We start from the raw sequence: 22,908 nt of genomic DNA, 5'->3' as shown, positions 1-22,908 counted from the left end.
TGTACTTAAGCAGGTAGAATGGTAAATGGACGACCCTCTAGAAACAAACCATAATACATTTACTATCAGGAATTTAAACTTCTGTCGAATCAATGTTTACGTTCCCTTAAATAAATCGACGTTTAGGTTTTTTTTACAAACAAGCAATGAACTTTAAATCTCTTTTTGATGCTACCTGTGTTATTTCTCGGCTGTCAGAGCATGCGTAAAACGACATTTCGTCATTTTAAAAACTAGGAACTAAAAAATTGTTATCTTCATCTTATCAAGATGTCTTTATTACCATGATTACGACAACACTAATAAATTTAATACAGAGAATAGTATATGTACACGTGAACAAGTAATACGATTTCAAATTAAATATTGGGAACATAATGAGCAACGAGTGAATACATAGTTGAAAAGCCATACTGTATGGTTAAATACTCTAAAGAATCTACTTGGTGAATAGTACAAATAAACAAATTTATTTACATACATGGTTGAAAAATGAAAAAAAAATATTTACATTATGAAAAATTATTTTTATACATAGTTAAGATGTTAAAAATTATTTGGCATTTCATGAATTTTCTGTGACATGTTTGTAAATTTTTCAAAGCTGGCCAAACACAAGAGAAAAACTGCAAATTAAGAAATTACTTTTTCGGTATACGATATCAGCTTCTGTCGGGCTTCTTCGGAAGTATTACTGGACTTTTTTGTTTTGCAAAAAGGCTGTGTCACCAAATTTTAAATTGAAAATTGAGGAAAAATTCTTAGGCATTCTGCAGTAGCTACTACACTTGTTTTGTGATTAAAGGGGTACTTAACATCTTCTCTAAAAAATACTGATTCCTTTAAATTTTTATCACAAAGATGCTTTGGGTTTGATATCCATAATAACACGTGTATATCTTTTATATGTATATCAAGGTAATATTCGTCTGCGTTACAAAGTTCATGACATAAAGTTACAAAAGTGAGAAAGGTGAACATGTTAATAACGTTCGATTTTAAAAGTAATAGGAGGTATACATTTTTAATGTATAAAACACTGCAAAATTTAAAAAAAAAACATTGGTTATATACTTTTTGAATCACAAATTACACAAAGCGGATGAACGGAATTATCCGGATGAACGGAATTATCCGCTGATACAGACCTGCTTTCATCGTTGGTGACGCAGGTAAACAATAAAAAAATCTAACAACAGAATTACCTGTTTAGTCTGCAAATATTCAAAACCATACCGACCGGAACCTTATATCCTTAATACAATAATCGAATAATACATCACTATCTTTAACACAAAAACACACACACACACCAAAGAAAAAAATCAGTAGATGGTTTAAAATTTTGTCTCAGAGCATCCCTCTTGATTTGGGTCTTCATCTGCCATCGATTGTGACCGACCCCGTTTGAAGGCTACTTTCTGGGGTGCACTTTCTACCTGCTTACTGTGTTCCTCTGAAAATAATTAAGGCTTCAACTTATCATTGACCATTATGAGAAATACATAGTGTAAAAAATAAACAAACTTGTGTTTTCCTTAAAAAAGGCAAGACATATTCTGCATGAAGGACTGAAAATATCTCTCATCGAAGATAAACAGCTCTGAGTTTAGTGGTTTCCATGTTAACGGGTACAACAACGATAAGTGTACGTTTCGTGCTTAGACGTTATATGTTAATAATTTGAATATTATATCATAATACGATGATGATATTAAATGAAGAGAATCATATTCATATGTTGATCATACTACAATTGTTCTTTAATTTGTGTAAATTATCATATTTTTATAGGAATTTCGTATTTGAAACCATATAATAACTACTTGTACATTTAAGGAATGACTGTAATATTTATGAAGAAATAACATCGATCACGTGGTTCATACTATATAATCTGCGTAGCAGGTTATTTTCAAGTGTGCACCTCGGGCGTGAAGGTTATTTCAGGACGCTTACCCTACCGGTGCACCTGGTCCATACTCCCAGTTTTTAGGGGAGTCCAAGTTGCTCATTTGCTTTTGTTACTTTGTATTTATGATTTTAGTTACTTTATGTTCTTTGTTGTGTATTTCTGTTTCCATGTCTGGTCTTTGTCCCTGGATTACATTCTTTTGATTACTGCTATAACCTTGGTTCCATTGATTACTCTTTCAAAATACCCAATGAATATAAAAGTCATTCTCTATAATTCAAAGTTAGTAACAAAATTCATTGAGTAAATCATATAAAAAGGAATAGAGAAAACACTTCTAACTTACCATCTTTACACAATTTAATACACTCCAACGCAAGCTTAAAGTCATTGCTTTCGCAACTTCTCTGTTCCAACACATTTTGCATTTTATCTATTTCCGATCTGTGATTTTCCGACAAGGCTTCTATTTCTATAGTTTTGAAAATATCATCACTAGTGGTAGAACCGTTATCGGTATCCATATCCGGAAAGGTAATCGGAAGTAAAGTGCTTAATTCTTCGGAAGTCAATGTATCAGATTGCGACTCAACGGTACTGATGAGCTTTTCAACTTTCTCCTTTGTTGAGAAATCCATGTTTTTACAGACATCGTCTTTGCTAAGTAGTTTTTCGAGGTTTTTCAATCTGTCTTCAACGGCTATTTTAGTAATTTTTGTTGAATTCCTCTCCCAGATTGACTTTCTCTTACCAGACTCACAATCCTAATAAAGATAAGAACAAGATCGTCAAGATTTGTTAACTGATACATTGACTGCATAGATTGACTAAGTCGTCATATAAAATTAAGTGGCACTACTATGTATGGAATTTTCGTTTCCATGATTAGAAAACAAATTCATCTCTAATAAATGTTATCTTTGATAGATTTTTTTCCCTCCATACAATCATTTTTTTTAAAATTAGAAATAAGAATTGATATTTACATTGGTTGGTCTTACGGTTTTTATCCCAAAATTATAAAAAAAAAACAAAAACCATATCCGTCTATTCGTAGTTCGTAGCGTAGAAATAATTGAACAATGAGAAATACAGAACAGATAAAATTCTTTTTTTTTTAATTCGTCGACCTAAATGGACGGCAATTTAACTTAATTACATCACCTGCACCACTTCAAGAGAATAAAATACGAAATGTCTGCTGTTAAATGTTTCCATGATCAAAATTTCGAAATAAAATATTCCTGATGCCTCAAGACCTGTGCTTCCCTTTTGATATCATATTCTTCTTACTATTTCTAACATTAAATATAACGTTCACATAGATTTACCTCGTACACCTTTTTAACGTGATCCAGCTTTTCGTCTTTCAAGTGTTCAAGTAGCCACATATGATTCTGTTTTATATCCCTAAGCTCTCTATCATATCCTTCCAAACCATTGTCATAAACTAGCATTGCAATTTTGTCATAAAGCAATTTGGAGTACTTCAAGCTGTCTTCACCAGCATCTGTAAACAGTCATTTATACCGCCTCAAATTTACGTAATATATATACATATTATGGCAAGCCAAAGCGAACAAAAATGATCATTTTCTAATATTAAAAAATGATTTTTTAATATTACAAATTCATTTTCTAATATTACAAATCAGATTTCTAATATCACAAAACACTTTTTAATATTAAAAATTCAATTGAATTTCTAATATTAAAAAACGATTTTTTAGTATAAGAAATTGGTTTTCTAATATTATAAATTTGTGGTAATCAGTTGCGATTTTTTAATATTAGAAAATCATTTTGTAATATTAAAAAATGTGACTGATTTTCTAATATTGCAAATTCATTTTCTAATATTACAAATTCAATTACAAAATGTGTGATATTTTATATTATTAACTGATGACTTAAAATACAATGTAAATTGCCCCTTTAATACAACAGGAGGTTTTAGCAACCATAATTTGTACAGGGCAATTGCCCTGTATTAATTTAATACAGGGCACATGCCCTGTATTAATTCTGGCCCTGTATAAAAGTTAAACTTGTCCGCCATTTTGTTTGAAACAGACTATAGAAGGTATCAGCAAACTTGGTATATTAATATAGATCTATATAGAAAAGAACAGTTGGGGTGAATAAATGCACCAAGAGATCTGGAGTGTTACAGTCTTCACTAGGAAATATGTCATACTGAGCTGTATTTAAAGGTTTGTACAGATAACTCCTGTTATTTTAAGTCATCAGTTAATAAAGGGATCACTTGCCTCGGGCCAATACAAGTGATCTCAACCCAATACGACTGTACTTGGACATAATACAGGATTAATATGAAAATAACCATTTAATAACCCTATAATATTACTAAATCAGAAATTTGTAATATTAGAAAATGATTTTTTAATATTACAAGATAAATTTCTAATATTAAAATATGATTCGTAATATCAAAAATTCATTTTCTAATATTACAAAATATTGATTTTTGTCCACTTTGGCTTGTCATATAAATATAACCATAATAGGTACGGTGAAGGATGAAAATGTCAGCCCAATGCCACCCGTTGGTCTTCAGTGAAGACGTGTAGATCTTGAACTTATTATGGATCATTTCTCGATAGTAGAAGGTGCATATTTTTAATATGTCGTTAAACACTGTGTGCAGTTTGAATATTAGTGATTTAGTACTTTTTGATTTAAGATTGCGCCAAGTTGATACCCCCTAACCATTACGGACGGACACAGTCCGCCGTTTTCTAGACCTGACCTTTAGCTTCGGCGAGACAGGTAAAACATATTACTATATTTTAAGTACAAGTGTACTTGTTCATAAACTGACTGTAACAGATAGTGTAGCCAATACAAGAAATATATTCCCCTAAGTGTAAGTTTTTGTAAGAATAAGACCAAATAGGAAAAATCAGATCAAAAACCCACCGATCTCACGATATAATTTCACTCAAAGATGCCTATTCTATTTGACCATAACTAGTAATTGATCTCTGCATCAGAGTCTCTTGATTTGCTCAGAGTTTTTCAAAAGAATGTTAGAAAACTGAGGATTTTCTCTTAAATGTTGATTTTCTGTGCGTTTCAATGGAAATATAACTCAATTTAAGAAAATGATGGAGAAATTTAGTCTTTTTTCTTTGATTCTGATTGTCCAATTAAATTTTCGTTTAGGTTTTTTATACCATGTTCTACACACCGCCTGATTCGTACAGAGATGTTTCTTCTTTTGCTTATTTGAAGGAAAATTGAAAAAAAACCTCAAATTTACAATGACACCGATCTTTGTTGTATGTATGATGATGCATACAAGACCTAATTTTGCAGCTAGAATGTCAAAATATACCGCTCCGAATTATTGTATATAGGAAGTTAATTAACATATATTTGGCTACTTAGTAAAGTTGCACCAGTTGTCATGCAAATGAATTCAAATGTAACTAACTTGATCAATTTAAAATCTAACAAAATACTCGGTGTTTTTATTGCATACCAAAATGATGCAGTTAGTGTATTATACGTGCATGTTCGGACATTTGATACTTTACAACTCTCCATGACTCGGCCTTTCCTCTTGAATGGGCAGTTTTGATATTACCACACTGTATGACATCACTTAATCTTTGGCAAAGGGACTTAACTTATACTGACACGGCATACTGGTTTACTGTCTACTTAAAGAAAGGGATAATAGAATGTTGAAGTAGTTTTGTTTAAATTCAGTAAGTACCCTTTGAAATCGTAAACCATTCGTCGTGGTCTCCGATCAAAATATTGAAATAAAATTACTATTTTCTCATTCCAAATTGACACAGTAAACAAGTTAGTTAGGCTGATAGGTTTAACCGTTACCCATTTTATCTTAAATTGTAAATGGTAATGTGGAAAAGGACTAATCGAAGACTATACCTGTTACACCTCTGGATATCTGCTCTCTTCCAATTAAAACACCAGTTTTAGCAATTAGATGCAACACCAATGTTATGTTTGAGTGTGGAAATTTCTCAATCCTCAAATGAATCTCAAGTGCAGCTTTAAAGTCATCTAAAGCGAGATAATACAATTTCGGTTCGGAGAAATGTTGATCCATGGAAGGTTTATTCATTTCAATTTTCGACTTTTGTAATTCGAGAAAACATTTTCCTTCTTTTTGAAGTTCAAAGGCGTAAGTGCTAAACTTTTCTTGTCCCATTTGCTGCCTCAGCTTGATTGCAGCTCTGGACCATTTAAGAGCTTCTGTAAATAGAGATATGGCATTTGTACGTCCATTGTCGTTTGTGTCTGTTTTTAACAATTCAATACCTTTGCTATATATACAAGCTCCAATGTTAGAAATATACAGGGCCATGTTTGAACTACGAACAACACTTCGTTTCCGATTTGTACAACGGATCATGGAATGAAATGCTTCCACAAAACAATGAATTGCAATATCGTCTTCAGTACCGGTTTCTCTCTGGTATAGACATCCTATCAAGTTAAACACATTCGACCTGATATTTCTGAACTCTTTATGGCCTTTGAATGATGCATCCAACACCAGATGTCTGGACTGCAAATCTGACTGCAGTACACAAAGAGCTGTATACAGAGATTCAAAGCCCTCCTGGAATCTATCATATCTGTAGTACCACTTGCCTTTAAGATACATCAGCATGGCAAAAACTGGCATTAAAGAAGATGGGGAATGTTTATGTGCTACTCTCTTTAAACTTTGTCCTAAATTTATAAGCTTTTCCAGGCCACTCTTGTCGTCATTATCGAGATGGGCCTCAATTATTTCAATCTTCCAAAAGAAGGCGACAAGACATTCCTTTTCCTCATCTGCTTTGTCTCTTAATATCTTCATTAATTCAATTTTGTTTTTATCTGATATTATTAGATCTGCAGTTTCTGAAATGATCTTATTTTGTTTTATACTTCTCGAATCGTTGGAAGGATTTTCTTTTAAATGTTCCAAGAGTATATGGAAGTGCGCCTCGTTTCGGACAAAGGAACTCTGAACTCTATTGATACTTCTTTGATGTAAGGAATCAAATTCCTCCATTTTTGCTATGGTGATATGAATGAATTTCATAACAGCCTCTGTGTATAGTTTTTTTAAATCTCGTTTTTCATTTTGTATTTTATATTTCAAAAAGTTGTATACCAGTGGATGAATTGAAAACTCTTTCCCATCAAAGTCACGCGACTCTATTAGGTGATAAACCTTCAGACGGCAAAACTCAACAGGCAATGTTTCGCCATATGAGCATGACTTAGTGATGGTCCTTATATGTTTAGATTCGAAAGGGCTAGTTTTAAAAACAGCCAGTTGAATCAAAAGTTCTTGACTGTCGGTCGGTAATTGCTGAAAAGACTGCTCTAAGCAAGCGTCTGGCTTAAGTTGTCCAGTGACTGCAGTCATGATTGACCAACTGTGTTTAAGAATTTCGTTCATCCCTTTGCCCCCGTGCTTTAGAGTGTCACATAAAGTATGAATAAGAAGCGGATTGTGCCCAGAGGCAACAATAAGTTTCTTGATATCGTCAGAAGATACCTTGATCTGTAATTAAAATGAAAAGCAATTGTTGGATGTAAATAGTAAGAAAAGTTTGTGTAAAACAACTCTCCACCAATCAAAGTTTCTTTATAGCACCAACCAACGTGCGTATACTATTAAGTATAGTCAATTCAAGTGGAAAGACAAATGAAAAATACAACTGGTCGCCAACAAAGATTTCTAAAGCACATTTCCGTCCAGGTTATGTTCAACAAATGTTATACAAGCAAAAACCCCGTTGCTGGCCCCGCACAAATATATAGCCACTATTAGTACTTTGTCATGGATTTGTAGAGAAGGAAACTACTTAAGTTATACAGGATTAACTTGTTAGCTAGATATATATTGTTCTTTGTTCCATTAGATAAGAACTGTACTATTAAAAACCAAGCTAAATAGAAAAAAAACCTTGAAAATGAACATTCACAATTATTGCACTTGAATGTCGTAAATTTCTGATATTGATTGTAAGATAGAATATAACTCTTATTTGACACTTGTAAATGTACTGATGCGAAGCAAAAATAATGTTTCAATAGGGGAAATGGATATTTCCAAGTGGTTTTAAATGAGAATGAGCAGAAGGTAATGTGCAAATACTCCAATACCTTGCAAACATCGCGACGAAGAAACCATGAGCTGAACAAATAAAGTGGTCTTATGTTTTATCTCACTAAGACCTCACTTGTATTTCCCTTGGCAAAGCAGATCTGACTAATTTTGAAGCAGAGTCGTAATCAAGAGGTTGTAGCTCAATTTCAAGACAGACTTCGTCAAATCTGGTTACAGATGGTTGTCTTTGGAATAGACTGTACAGGTTATTGTAGATTCCTCCTTCTTTTAAAAGTTTTTTTCTCGACGTAATAAGCAGTCGTGTCTGTAGAGTTATAAAAATATAAAGTTGATAAATTAAACTACAGGAAATTCAATAATTTATAACGATTTATTAATCTCCTGAGCATGATACTATCTTTGTAATAATTATTTTCTACTGACAAAATACCTTCAACTTGTTTTTATTAAGAGTTAACTATTTAAGAGATCATTCCATCGGTTTTTTTTCTCTCAATTCCAAAAGCATCATCCAAAAATACCAATGGCAATAGTTTTACTATCCTAAAGTTAATTCAAAAATTGCCATATGTTTTATTAATGTCAGGTATTAATCACTCAAAGTTGTTCACATAATTAGAAATAAGTTTTTATCTTGAAAAAATGGACCGATTCAGAAATTAATCTTCTGTCCTCGTAAAACGTCGCGGCGTTCTCGTAAAATAGGTATTTACCAATAAAAAAAACAATACCATACAGTTCCTGCATCGGTACTTTATTACGTAAAAGTTTGTGTGTGTGTGTTTTTTTTTGTTGTTTTTTTTTGGGCTGTTTTTTTATTATCACAAGACTTATTCCAAGCTTTAGCCTTGAAACACATGAACTACACATCGAAATTTGCATAATATGATAGGAAAATTTTGTATTTGTACTAAAAAAATAAAAAGGAAATACTTTAGCCAATTGGAACACCTATTATACGTTTATTTACTGAATGTATTCAATTACTGATTAGTATAAACTAATCAGAAATTAAATACATTCATTGTATTTTAATTAAAAATAAAAAAATGATATATCCATCACTTTTATTAACAATGAGTAAACAACAACTTTAATTTTCCCGCCGTGTAGTAATTCTAGTAAACAAATTGGCCGCCATTTTAAAATCAGCGGCAAGACGCTGTCATTTCAGCACTGGGAAAAGTTCTGTTATTTAAAGTTATTAAAGCAGGAATTTGACATAAACCCGGCGGACATAAAGTTAGTTAATAATTTAATGTCACAAAAACGTTTCAACATTACAATGTGACTGAAAACGTTGTTTCAGATGTTGACAAACAAAAAGTAGTTCCGTAAAAGGTGGGCGTTGCCTAAATAGCAAGTTATTAATACAATTGAAACAATGTTGATTTTTGTCAACAAACCAATTAAATGGCAGGATTCTCATCAATTTAAAATATATTTTGAAAGTGACAATTTTACCTTGATAGAACGGTGGTTATTGATAACTGCCATCAAACTTTGGAGAAAATCTAATAAATCAGCCCACTCGTTGTGCACATCATCAATATTGTCAATAAAAAGGATGTTTTCTAAAAAAAAGAGTCAAGAAGTAGCTATTAAGGAAATAGACTTAGGGTAAGGGACACATACCTTACAAATCATTGGAACGTTTGTGTTAAGCATTTTACATCAATGTCATGTAAGCATCAAAGTACCTTAGATTGATTTCATTCTGTGTCAAATGAAAGCTTGATAGGCTTTGGTGAAATTGAATATGATACAAACAAATCACTGACTTCATGAGTTATGTCCCTTACCCTAGGACTACTTCCTTTAGTTCTAATATATATATTTTTTTTAGTTTTTATTGATACAACATTTGATTTGGAGGAATATGCTGTGACAATATCGGAGTTCCACAAAATATGAGTGAGTGTATATAAATATGGAGAACAAATTCATGACCCAAAGAGTTTTACTTATTAAGTTTGAATTTTACACAAACAGTGTAAATTGAAGGTGAATTGGATATGTACAAAATACTTCTTTATTTTACACACATAATCACAATCTTCAATTCGAATTCAACTACTAATTCAAAATTATTTATTCTCTTTTGTTAATGTAAATTACCCTTTTTCTCTAATTATAGCTCTTTTCCAGGTTTTAATTATTTCATGCAATACTAAGGGAAAATAACTCACAGGACACACACAAAAAATGTTCACTACCACATTAGGAAAAAATTGTACGCTTATACTTTCAATCCAAATTGATATAAAATTTCATGATGACATGATTATTTAAGTGTCTTAAACTAGTTTTCTAAATTTATTTTCTACGAAAATAGTTTACTTTTTCTACATAAGGTAGCTAACAAGTCTTTTTGGTGTTAGTGTTAATTTCCTTTGCATCCAACATTCAAGAAAAACAGCAAATGGAAATTGACAAAGATCTGATTTTGTAACCAATCAATTCGTCAATACATAACTCATGGATCGTCACGGTGTATCCATTTGCACCATGAAAACTGATTAGTTCAACGTGTCATGTTTTTCCTTTCCTCTTTCGTCTATCCCGGACTTGACATTTTATGAACAACTCGGCGGGTGTTTCTAAAAAGCAGAGAACGCTTACCCTACCGGTGCACCTGGTCCCTGCTCCCAGTTTTACTGGGGTCCGAGTTGCTCATTTAATTTTGTTACTTTGTATGCATTATTTTAGTTACTTTATGTTCTTTGTTGTGTATATCTGTTTTCCATGTCTGGTCTTTTTTCCTGGATTACATTCTTTTGGTTTCCGCTGGAATCTTGGTTCCCTTGATTACTCCAAACAAAGGAGAGATTAAATGTATAAAAAATGTAATTGGACCAAAAACCTACAATGAATTAACTAATTGACTTTATTGCGAATTCTACTACCCGTTCCATCGGACCTTTCCTTAATATTAGTATTGTTGTGTAATTTCTTTTCATGGGGATTGATATATCCGACAATTTGGACATTTAACTAGTTTCGTATGAACGTATTCGGAAAAAAATATACAGACAATCTGTCAAAAGGAAGGTACCAAAGCTATATTAAACAATAAAATATACCCATAAACTTTCTCTACCAGTTTTTTAAATGCGTTTTAAAACCTTTGTAAGATCTATAGTAGTATCCGTTTTATTCACCTTTGTGGAATCTTGTGTCTGTTACCAAACAGTCATACACTGCTTTTTGAAGTTGTGTTTTATTGTCTGTCATTATTTCTGTTCTCTCCAAAGCATTCAGTATACTCCTGGCTAATTGGGATACCGTTTTTACTTCCCTAAAAATAATCATACAATTAAGGTATCACTTCCATTTTCAAGGCATAATACAAATACATTTTATTTAAATTGTTAAGTTACATATGAATTCAGCATTTGTTTTTGTGAATTACAACAGAAATATTTCATGTTTAATTTAAATACATTAAATTTCAAACAGTAAAATGATCTGTCAACCTAGTATATCAATACAAATATGTAATTTTATTAGTGGCATAACTGTATATACATGAGTAAAAGGTATCCAATATAGAATATACACAAATAAAACGTGTTCGCTGTGTACAGTTTTTTATAGTTATTGGCGAGGATGCGGAAAAAAATTATATTTATTCTGACCTTTACCACAAATTTAATTCTAGACGATGCATTTATTTTTGAATTTTATTGGCTAATTATGCTTTGAGACTTTTGGGGTTGTTGTCTTCGAAACATTTTCCCCATATTTTTGCTCTAACAATTATTCTTTGTGTGTAGGGATGATGCTCAGTGCTATGCTAACCAACATCTGAAAATATTTTATTATTTTTGTGCAATTTACACAAACTTTTAATTCTAGTAATATTTATTGCATAACAAGGACACCTTATTGGATCGAATAATCATAAAAGACAATACGATATTCTTGTTTTAAGTCCAGCACGAGCCTGAGGTGATTACGTTTGGTAGCATTCAAATCAATCTTTATTAATAAAATACCTTGCCACAACTTTTCGACAGTCCCAATTCAACTTTTCATATTCCTTGCACACGTAGTCAGCAAGCTCGGTTTTCCCGTTACCACCAAGACCGCATATACAGACACCTAATCAATACACGATGTTTTCAGTTGTTTTATTACTTTACATATTTGTTTAAGATAAGTCAAACTGACTATAAAATTAACACAGTTTTGTTTGTTTGTTGGGGTTTAACGTCCGAGCAGCAATATTTCAGCTATATTCAGACAATGAACATGAAATGGATGATAAAATGAACATGAAATGAAAAAAAGAAAGGATGGGTCACAAGGATAATAGGGTCGACAAATTTTGATTGCCACTGGAAAAAGGGGGGATGGGTAAGGTCGGGCAATTTAGCCTCCTGTGGCGGAGCGCAAAGGTTCCTACTCCTATCGAATACCACAGCAGGGTTCTTTAACGTGCGAGGAACATGGCATCTTTCCCAACACGGTGCACCACTATGGTTTGCGGTCAGGTTTTCCGTATTATAGCCTGACAACCCCAGCCTGTAACACGCCAGGGGTACCCCATTCCACCACCTGGGGCACACATCCCAGTTGCTCTGTGGGCAGAGCGCCTAGCCCGCCGGGTAGGTTTCTGAGCACTATTTAGGCGCCTTATACGACAAGCTTAGCGCTTCTGCAGGCCTATTCTTTTAACACCCGGACCTGCACGGGGCTAAAATTAACACAGACATAGATAGACATAGATAGTTTTCTTTTTTTCCTAAAACAAATTTCCTTTAAGGCACACAATTATTTATTTTAGTAAACAAGTAACAATATGTATAACTGGATATGGGTGAAAGTAACAAACAACTACAAGTATGCACAATTTCATCCCTGTATAATGTGCAGTTTTTAAATTCTGGATGCACGATGTGCAATTTTCTTATTTTTATGAGAAATATGGCATCAGCAGTATATCAGAATGTCATTTAAAGTAGAAGAAATACTTAAAACGAGGGAAAACAATTCTATTCTCATACCGGCTCTCTGACCTTTCATTAAAAGTGAAATGGAAGACTGGGTGGGTCGATGTTTGTTATAGTAAGGGGAGAGTTGATCACAGTTCGTATACCCATCCATCTAAACTTCAGTAAATACTCGCTTTAAAGAATCCAATGAAATGAAAATAAAAAAAAAAACATCAAACTGTAAATAGTTTAAAAGAACAAATGCTTTCTGTTTCCTCCCTTAATGAGTCAATGTTCTAATTTGTGCATTGTATATTATTGTTGGAGAAGACTTCATAAGTTGGTAAAACTTGTGTCCTATCCCTTTTGTAGATTTAACAAATAAAATTGTTGTAAACTAATGAGTCAATGAACAAATAAATTTTGTGTGAAAGCTATTTTTCTTTGACTTAATTCTACGTACCTTTATACTCAAATTCAGACAAGGTATTTTTAATTTTATCAATATCCTTTGTTCGTCCGACAAAATGCTCTTGCTCATATTGTTTCTGTCTTAGTCTCCGTAGCTGGCTCAGAAGTCTTTCTTTGAATTCCTCAATCTTGCTAGAGACCTTTGTTGACCCTAAATCTATATGTAGGTTAAGGGCTTCTGTAGTTTTTAGCAAAAAATCTAATATATTTTCATCTGGAATATCATGATCCCGCCTGAGTTTAGCAATGCTGTTTGTCAACGTGTCACCTTGTTTGTAATGCATATTATTCTTTCTCCATTCCTCATAAAATTCCTCATTTTCAGTGAACAATTGTTCTTGTAAATCATTCACAATAATATCAACTTCACTTAGATCTGTATTTACCTCCATTTTGTGTTATAAGTTTATGCTTTCAGAAGAAAGTAAATATCTATTAACAAGGAAGTAAATTATGAATAAGTTACCATAACAGGGGATATCATAGGGAAAGGGGAAGGAAACAGAGATATATGCCGCAAGAAAATGGCGATTATTTCCTCTCGGAAAAGCTTTGGGTTCTTTAAAAATGCCCGTTAAATATATAAAGTAACGATGTGTTCTCGCTAACGAGATGTTCATTTCATTGGCTGTAAACTTAGCCGAAACATAACGAAAATTGTAATTAGTCACGTGCATAACAGCTTTGTTTTTTTTTAGGTTAAACCTCTAGATTCGGCATACTTTATATAATAATTTACAAATAATATTCAAACGGTAGACATTTATTTCAAAATTTAAACAAAGCAAGTACATATATCCAGGGGGTCATTTCTTTCTGTAAGTGGAAAAGGGGGTTCAGTTTTTTTTATAACTTAAAAGAGGGGGTGGGGGTCATTTTTTTTGCACATGGATTTCAAGGGGTATCCAAATTTTCAGTTAAACAGAGCATTACACCAGTCAAATAAAAACATATTTTACCACCATTAAACATTTTATTTCATTGTCACATGCATGATCTCTGGTAAAATCAAGTTCACACATCAACATAACCATCAGGACCTAAAACATTTACAGTTATTAAATCAAATTGGTCTGACTTATCTGCTGACGATTCAATTTCCTTACCAATATCTTGAATCTCAAGAGCTGTGTCTGATTCTGCTTGATTTTGATAAGACTTTTCCAAAGTATCAAGTTTTGGAATTGAAGACTTGGTTTTTTTATATTGTAAGAATTCTTTAACATCTCAACTGCTTTTGCTTCAAAGTGTAGTGAAGGGAACTACGGTTATAACGGTAATAAGAAGAATGTTATCCAGGGACAAAGGCCAGACATGGAAAACAGACGTACAAAGAACATGAAATTTATTAAAATCAAATATACAAATTAACAAAAGCAAATGAGCAACTATGACTCCACTATAAACGGAGCATGGACCAGGTGCGCCAGTAGGGTAAGCGTCCTCTGCTTTTCTAGATACACCCGCCGAGTTGCTCATAAAAAGTCAAGTCCGGGGTAGACGAAAGAGGAAAGGAAAACCATGACACGTTGAACAATTCAGTTTTCATGGCGCAGATAAAAACTGATAACATAAAACTTTAATAGGGATGACTTCAATCTTGTAGCAACACAACCCTGTTCCAGAAGTTTATTTGTTAGAATTCTAGCGCGATACAAAAACTCTGCGTAGTTTCGGCAAGCTCTGGCATAATGTAGGAGTTGTTACATGTATATGAAAACTCCATACGCATGTTTAATAGAGGGGGTATCACATTTAAAAAAATGTTTTTAAGGGGGATAAGAAAATATCATGGGGGGTCAAGAAAATTTTGTATAATTTCAAAATGACCAGTCCCCCCTCTCAAGTAAATAATGATAAATTTCAATATACATTTGAATCGTAAGGGGAAAAAGGGGCTATATAGTCAAACTTTTTATGTAATATTCAAACCAGAACCTTCTTTTTCGCCTATTGCATCTTTGTATTTATATAAAATCATATATCATTGTCCTGCCTTTCTATTTCAATGTGATCCTAGCCCCGACCCCACTCATAAAAATCAATATGGTTACTCGGAGGCGTATTCTGGTGGGGGAGTGCGCCTCCTAAAATTTGCAAAACATGGGTTGTCATGGGTAGATTTAGGCGGTTTCAAGTTGAGACTTAAAATTTCTCGCTAATTTTACCACAAAAGATATCTACATTGCACCCACTCTATACTGTTTAAAAAAATTAACCTCAAAATTTGTGTCACCTCGCTCCGCTCGGCAGAATTTTTGCTGTGCGCCCCTATCTAAAATCCTGGATCCGTCACTACAACGTACGAGGTTGAAATTCCGTTCCTCTATACCCCAGGATGGCACCAAGTCAGAAAATAGCTTGCCAGACAACCTTTAGCATTGCTGGAGTACAACATGGTTTGCAATATAAGCATTGTATTGTTTTTTTATATACATATTTCTTTATTGCTTTTATGGAGAATATTAAAATAGTTTCAAAACAGGCAACTTGTTTCATGCTAGACGGTTAAAGCAAAATATGATGAAAGCTATTTACAGGTTAGTGAACAGGGACGGTTCCAGACACTTTGAAAGGGAGGGGTGCAAGCCAAAGTGATGATGATGCTAACACATTATTTTCCATGTTTTGTCAATTTTACACATGAAAATGACTAATTTTCTGGTAAAAAGGAGGTGTGCCAACCCCCTCTGATCAATGAACAGGTATTACCAGCACAGTTGACTAATAATTATCATTCGATAAGATGTCCTATTAAACAGGTGCATCATGAGCTTATGGTATGATTATCCTCACCTCAACATCTCTCTTAACTTGTGAACCAAAAAAAATCACAATTTACCAGTCTTGTAGAGTTTATACAAGGAAACCATGAATTCAGATCAATTCAATGTAAATTATAGGTGCAAGTACATGGCATGATTATGATTAGCTCAAAATTCAACAATAAATCATTCTTTTTCAAAATGTTTAATGTCTGTGAATGTATATATTTTATTCTATTTACTCATGGAACTTGTTTTTTTTTCAATGATTGGTTGTGGTTTCAATGCATATTGCAATTATTTCTTGCATTTCAGGACAAGAATGTTTTACTGTATGAAATGATCCTGCTTTATACTACTCTACTATTATGACATTTTGAGGCGGTTTCATAGTGCTACCTCACAGAATCAACAGTTGCTTAGCCAAGTAGTTGTTACACAAAATTACTTGTTCGAGAAGTAGTGAAAGATTTAGCACTCACTAGTCATAAGTAGAAAACTTAAATACATGTACCATTTATGTTTGCCAATGAGATAGTCATTCAAAAAAACAAAGCAAGTAACGATTAAGCTTCTACAAGTGAAATCACCACATGGATATCAATAATGGGCAAACCACATACCATTAAGCAATCTATAAAAAGGCCCAAAAACAAATAAAGTAAAACTATTTACAAAAGACCATGATCAACCTAATCTACAGAAAACAAAGAAGTAAGTTTTTAGCTCAGTTGATAGAGTGACAGCTTGCAGTGCAAGGGATTCTAGGTTGTATTCCAGGATGGTACTGTCAAGAAGTATACATGGCTGTTATTGTATACATGTATGAAAGTGACTTTTACTTTTGAAGCACAACACATTTAAACCTTGTACATTTGCATAAGAAATATGATTTTGAAAATATTTATTTTCAAACTTCAGCTTCATATCAGCTTTCATTGCAGTGCAAGCAGAGATTTGAACAGCATTGAAGATCATCTAAATTATACATGTATGAATTCATTTCAGTCATATATATGCCATGGATGACCTGGAAGTATAAAAATCAGTAATAAATATACATAATACTCATATTCAAAGTTATTGTGATTCATGAATCCTGTATTGAAGTAGACCTCTATTTAAGTAAACCCTACATTATATTGCTCATTGGATGTTTTTTTTGTTCAAACAAAACATCCCATTATGCTTAAATATTATGTCTATGTTACAACCTTCATTTAAGTGTCATGGGAACTGTAGTGCTACATTTTAAGAGATAAACACATATGGGATATATCTATATTACACATGTAGAAATAATACAAATACATTTATAAAATAAATTGACTAATGAGAGTTTCTAGTGAACAATCAAAAGACTTTGAAAGTGGGAGTCCAAGCTATTAATTTCCTCATTTTTGCAACAATTTTCCATATTACTTCCAACATTTCCCAACAAAAGAGGTGGTTCCTATCTTTGGAACACCCCAAATCAATATTAATTTTAAAAAAGGCATAAAAATATTGTATACAGAACCTCAAATACCTACAGAATCTATTATCATACTTCATTTGAACAGAGCTTCCTGTTATGTATGACTTGTCTGGTAACTTGTATCATTGGTAGGTGAACATGACGGCTGCATCCAAAATATTCTGGAAAATATCAAAACATATTTCCTTTTAATATGGAAAGAGATACTGAAAATCAACATGGATAGACTTTTATCATACTGTGATGACTATGATATAATTGTACATGTTCATGACAACATACTCTGCAAAAGAAATCTGATGACTGATAAAACTAGTTCCTTATCCTTAGTTACTGATATACAATGTAAGACAACAGCTTGTATTTATGGATCTATTAAAAAGTAAAAAAAAATAGCACGATAAACTTCTTAAAAAATTGAAAATTGTGTCGTATACAAGGTCATACAAATGTATATGTTAATGTTTAGATTAATTTCCAAACCATATAATTCATGTAGTTTACTTCAAGTTATGTATGAAATGTTCTCATATGACTTACATGTATAATACATTGGAACATTAAATATTGCATTTGATTGCTCTTGGTCAACTATTCAGCAATACTTGTTTCACTGGAGTTTCCTTGACCTTGTACATGAATTTATTTTTGTTCTCAAAAATGAAATATGGGGTTCTGTATACACAAATAACAGATTCTTGTAAGGTTTTGTATGTGTGTTACCCTCATCATGTTCAACAAGTTTGTATCATAGACTGTTTAATTTAAATGAAAATCAACAGTAATGGACTCAACGACAACTCTTCATGTCTTTATAAAAATGTTATATGATAAACACTTAAGTTATTTATCATAATTCTTCATTATTGTAACTGTGTTCGAGCTAAATAAAATATTTGTATTTTCATCATGGCGGCACTGTAAACAATAATGAATGCATATCATTAATGTTCGTTCGTTTTGCGAATCAATTTTTTTGGTATATAACAATATAAAAACAAGAAAATATAGCAAACAGTTGAAATAAAAACAAACTGCCATGTTCGAAATGAAAAAAAATATACTCAAACATTAATTTAGCAACAAATATGCCGAACTTCATAAGCAAGCTGCTGATAAAAAAAACACAATGAAGAAAATATTAAATAGTTTGGTGTTTTCTGTAGAAGGTTTGGAATTATCTCAAACTACGATTTTTAGGTTCATTTGTATTCACCTTAATGTGTCACTTACTTTTTGGTGGAATATATGTCTATATGTGAGTACACGAAACTCAAATTCAGACGACCCCCCAATGTGACAGCATGGTTTTTCACAAAATACCGTTCGGAAGTCTAATTTTAGTTTCAAAAGTCACGTAAAAGTCCGAGAATTCCGAACCCCTGTTTCCATGAATAAAATCATCATGTATAATTTAGATGATCTTCAATGCTGTTCAAATCTCTGTTTGCATTGTAATGAAAGCTGATATGAAGCTGAAGTTTGAAAATAAATATTTTCAAAATCATATTTCTTATGCAAATGTACAAGGTTTAAATGTGTTGTGCTTCAAAAGTAAAAGTCACTTTCATACATGTATACAATAACAGCCATGTATACTTCTTGACAGTACCATCCTGGAATACAACCTAGAATCCCTTGCACTGCAAGCTGTCACTCTATCAACTGAGCTAAAAAATTACTTCTTTGTTTTCTGTAGATTAGGTTGATTATGTTTTTTTGTAAATAGTTTTACTTTATTTGTTTTTGGGCCTTTTTATAGATTGCTTAATGGTATGTGGTTTGCCCATTATTGATATCCATGTGGTGATTTCACTTGTAGAAGCTTAATCGTTACTTGCTTTGTTTTTTGAATGACTATCTCATTGGCAAACATAAATGGTACATGTATTTAAGTTTTCTACTTATGACTAGTGAGTGCTAAATCTTTCACTACTTCTCGAACAAGTAATTTTGTGTAACAACTACTTGGCTAAGCAACTGTTGATTCTGTGAGGTAGCACTATGAAACCGCCTCAAAATGTCATAATAGTAGAGTAGTATAAAGCAGGATCATTTCATACAGTAAAACATTCTTGTCCTGAAATGCAAGAAATAATTGCAATATGCATTGAAACCACAACCAATCATTGAAAAAAAAACAAGTTCCATGGGTAAATAGAATAAAATATATACATTCACAGACATTAAACATTTTGAAAAAGAATGATTTATTGTTGAATTTTGAGCTAATCATAATCATGCCATGTACTTGCACCTATAATTTACATTGAATTGATCTGAATTCATGGTTTCCTTGTATAAACTCTACAAGACTGGTAAATTGTGATTTTTTTTTGTTCACAAGTTAAGAGAGATGTTGAGGTGAGAATAATAATACCATAAGCTCATGATGCACCTGTTTAATAGGACATCTTATCGAATGATAATTATTAGTCAACTGTGCTGGTAATACCTGTTCATTGATCAGAGGGGGTTGGCACACCTCCTTTTTACCAGAAAATTAGTCATTTTCATGTGTAAAATTGACAAAACATGGAAAATAATGTGTTAGCATCATCATCACTTTGGCTTGCATCCCTCCTTTTCAAAGTGTCTGGAGCCATCCCTGTTCACTAACCTGTAAATAGCTTTCATCATATTTTGCTTTAACCGTCTAACCGTTTTGAAACTATTTTAATATTCTCCATAAAAGCAATAAAGAAATATATAAAAAAAAACAAAGCAATGCTTATGTAGCAAAGCATGTTGTACTCCAGCAATGCTAAAGGTTGTCTGGCAAGCTATTTTCTGACTTGGTGCCATCCTGGGGTATAGAGGAACGGACTTCCAACCTCTTACGTTGTAGGAGTAACAGGGACGGATCCAGGATTTTAGATAGGGGCGCACAGTAAAAATTCTGCCGAGCGTAGCGAGGTGACACAAATTTTGAGGTTAAATTTTTGAAACATAGAGTGGGTGCAATGTAGATATCTTTTGTGGTAAAATTAGCGAGAAATTTTAAGTTTCAACTTCAAATATCCTAAATCTACCCATGACAACCCATGCTTTGCAAATTTTAGGGGGCGCACTCCCCAACCAGAATACGCCTCCGAGTAACCATGTTGATTTTTATGAGTGGATCGCTATGGTATATCCATCTGCGCCATGAAAACTGAATTGTTCAACATGTCATGGTTTTCCTTTCCTCTTTCGTCTACCCCGGACTTGACATTTTATGAGCAACTCGGCGGGTGTATCTAGAAAAGCAGAGGACGCTTACCCTACTGGGGCACCTGGTCCATGCTCCAAGTTTATAGTGGAGTCATAGTTGCTCATTTGCTTTTGTTAATTTGTATATTTGATTTTAACCAATTTCATGTTCTTTGTACGTCTGTTTTCCATGTCTGGCCTTTGTCCCTGGATAACATTCTTCTTATTACCGTTATAACCGTAGTTCCCTTCACTACACTTTGAAGCAAAAGCAGTTGAGATGTTTAAAGAATTATAACAATAAAAAATTCAAGTCTTCAATTCAAAAACTTGATACTTTTGGAAAAGTCTCATCAAAATCAAGCAGAATCAGACACAGCTCTTGAGATTCAAGATATTGGTAAGGAAATTGAATCGTCAGCAGATAAGTCAGACTAATTTGACTTAATAACTGTAAATGTTTTAGGTCCTGATGGTTATGTTGATGTGTGAACTTGATTTTACCAGAGATCATGCATGTGACAATGAAATAAAATGTTTAATGGTGGTAAAATATGTTTTAATTTGACTGGTGTAATGCTCTGCTTAACTAAAAATTTGGATCCCCCTTGAAATCCATGTGCAAAAAAATGACCCCCCTCCCTCTTTGAAGTTATAAAAAACTGAACCCCCTTTTCCACCTACAGAAAAAAATGATCCCCTGGATATATGTACTTGCTTTGTTTAAATTTTGAAATAAATGTCTACGGTTTGAATAATATTTGTAAATTATTATATAAAGGATGCCGAATCTAGAGGTTTAATTTAAAAAAAAAAAACAAAGCTGTTATGCACGTGGCTAATTACAATATTCGTTATGTTTCGGCTAAGTTTACAGCCAATGAAATGAACATCTCGTTAGCGAGAACACAGCCTTACTTTATATATTTATCGGGCATTTTTAAAGAACCCAAAGCTTTTCCGAGAGGAAATAATCGCCATTTTCTTGCGGCATATTTCTCTGTTTCCTTCCCCTTTCCTATGATATCCTCTGGTTTATATGATGTTCTGTAACAATTGTTAGTAATTGAGGAACTTAGATACACTTTAACGTTTCCATTTTCATTCATATCTATTTATATTTATGTCAAAAGGGGTCATGTCAAAATGGGACTACATGTATATATGGAGAGGGTACTTTCTTTGGATCTAAATATTGATTTTCAGTATATCAACTGTTTTATTTTTTTACATACATCGAATCAAATTATTTATGTTCGTTTAATTTGTAAAATCATTCCGTTCGGATCAGAGTGATTTCAAAGGATCAAAATACATCCCCCATTTTTAGATCAAAATATTTAACTTTTTGAGTGCCAAGGGTTTTCCTCGATTTTGCCAAGTAGGAATTTGAAGATTCCAATTCAACTGTCCTGCTTATAACTATCGAACTCGGAATCTAAAAAAAGACATTGCCCTTGGAATTAATCTCTTGAATGTTTTACGAATGTAATTTTTAGTGTCAAGTCACTCAGTACATGTTCGTATTGCCGTACATACGTACATTTACGTACACAAAAAAGGAAAGAAAAAAGAGACGTTAAAAAAGAACATTAATATTGTATAAAATACACTAAGATGATTGTACAAATAGAATGTTTTCTTTTTCATATTAGTAATGGAATTTTACAAGTATTTTGTTTAATGTTTATTATAACGATTTAAAAAGTAGCATTAATGTGAGATAAATGTCAATTCGGAATATTTCTTTAATATCTAAATATTTTTGTCTCTAAGGGATTTTTTTTTATTAATTAAATATGTTCTTGAAAATCTTAATATACCTATATTGTGTATACATTATGATTAAAGGTGTCATATATAACCGTAAAAACAAAACATCACGATTCTTGTCATTTTACTATTCAACAGTTCATTTTAAATCATTTCTTAATAAACCATGTATAAACATGGTCAACAGCAGTAACATAAAGTATGACAATTCACACTCAAGTTATATATCAATACTCAATACAAAAACTATA

General features: G+C 32.6%; 1 protein-coding gene and 1 long non-coding RNA gene across 6 annotated transcripts; both read right to left on the bottom strand.

The window, feature by feature from the left end:
• Window positions 1–248: 248 nt before the first annotated feature.
• Window positions 249–13,946, bottom strand: LOC148614311 (uncharacterized). 4 transcript variants are annotated; one of them, XM_088588390.1, is made up of 10 exons: window positions 13,443–13,560; window positions 13,019–13,172; window positions 12,041–12,146; window positions 11,204–11,340; window positions 9,507–9,616; window positions 8,155–8,346; window positions 5,837–7,472; window positions 3,247–3,425; window positions 2,262–2,679; window positions 249–1,456 (listed from the first exon to the last, which is right to left on the bottom strand). In XM_088588390.1, exons 2-10 carry the CDS (start codon window positions 13,149–13,151, stop codon window positions 1,338–1,340), a joined length of 3,030 nt encoding a protein of 1,009 aa, XP_088444516.1. In that variant the 5' UTR covers window positions 13,152–13,172; window positions 13,443–13,560; the 3' UTR covers window positions 249–1,337. The 4 variants fall into 4 exon arrangements, with proteins under 4 accessions (XP_088444516.1, XP_088444517.1, XP_088444518.1 ...); XM_088588391.1 differs by having other exon boundaries at window positions 13,052–13,172; XM_088588392.1 differs by having other exon boundaries at window positions 13,064–13,172.
• A 3,158-nt stretch (window positions 13,947–17,104) lies between these two features.
• Window positions 17,105–19,028, bottom strand: LOC148614310 (uncharacterized). 2 transcript variants are annotated; one of them, XR_015923187.1, is made up of 4 exons: window positions 18,926–19,028; window positions 18,416–18,610; window positions 17,748–17,853; window positions 17,105–17,245 (listed from the first exon to the last, which is right to left on the bottom strand). It is a non-coding gene; the product is annotated as an uncharacterized LOC148614310 (long non-coding RNA). The 2 variants fall into 2 exon arrangements; XR_015923186.1 differs by having other exon boundaries at window positions 17,748–18,610.
• Between the last annotated feature and the right edge of the window lie 3,880 nt (window positions 19,029–22,908).

The sequence above is a fragment of the Perna viridis genome, chromosome 6 (genome assembly GCF_037379345.1).
Source record: "Perna viridis isolate PV_CMFRI_1.1 ecotype Kerala chromosome 6, ASM3737934v1, whole genome shotgun sequence".
NCBI classification, from domain to species: Eukaryota; Metazoa; Mollusca; class Bivalvia; order Mytilida; family Mytilidae; genus Perna; species Perna viridis.
Note: the sequence above shows the minus strand (reverse complement) of the source record. Positions and strands in the feature narration are given on the sequence as shown.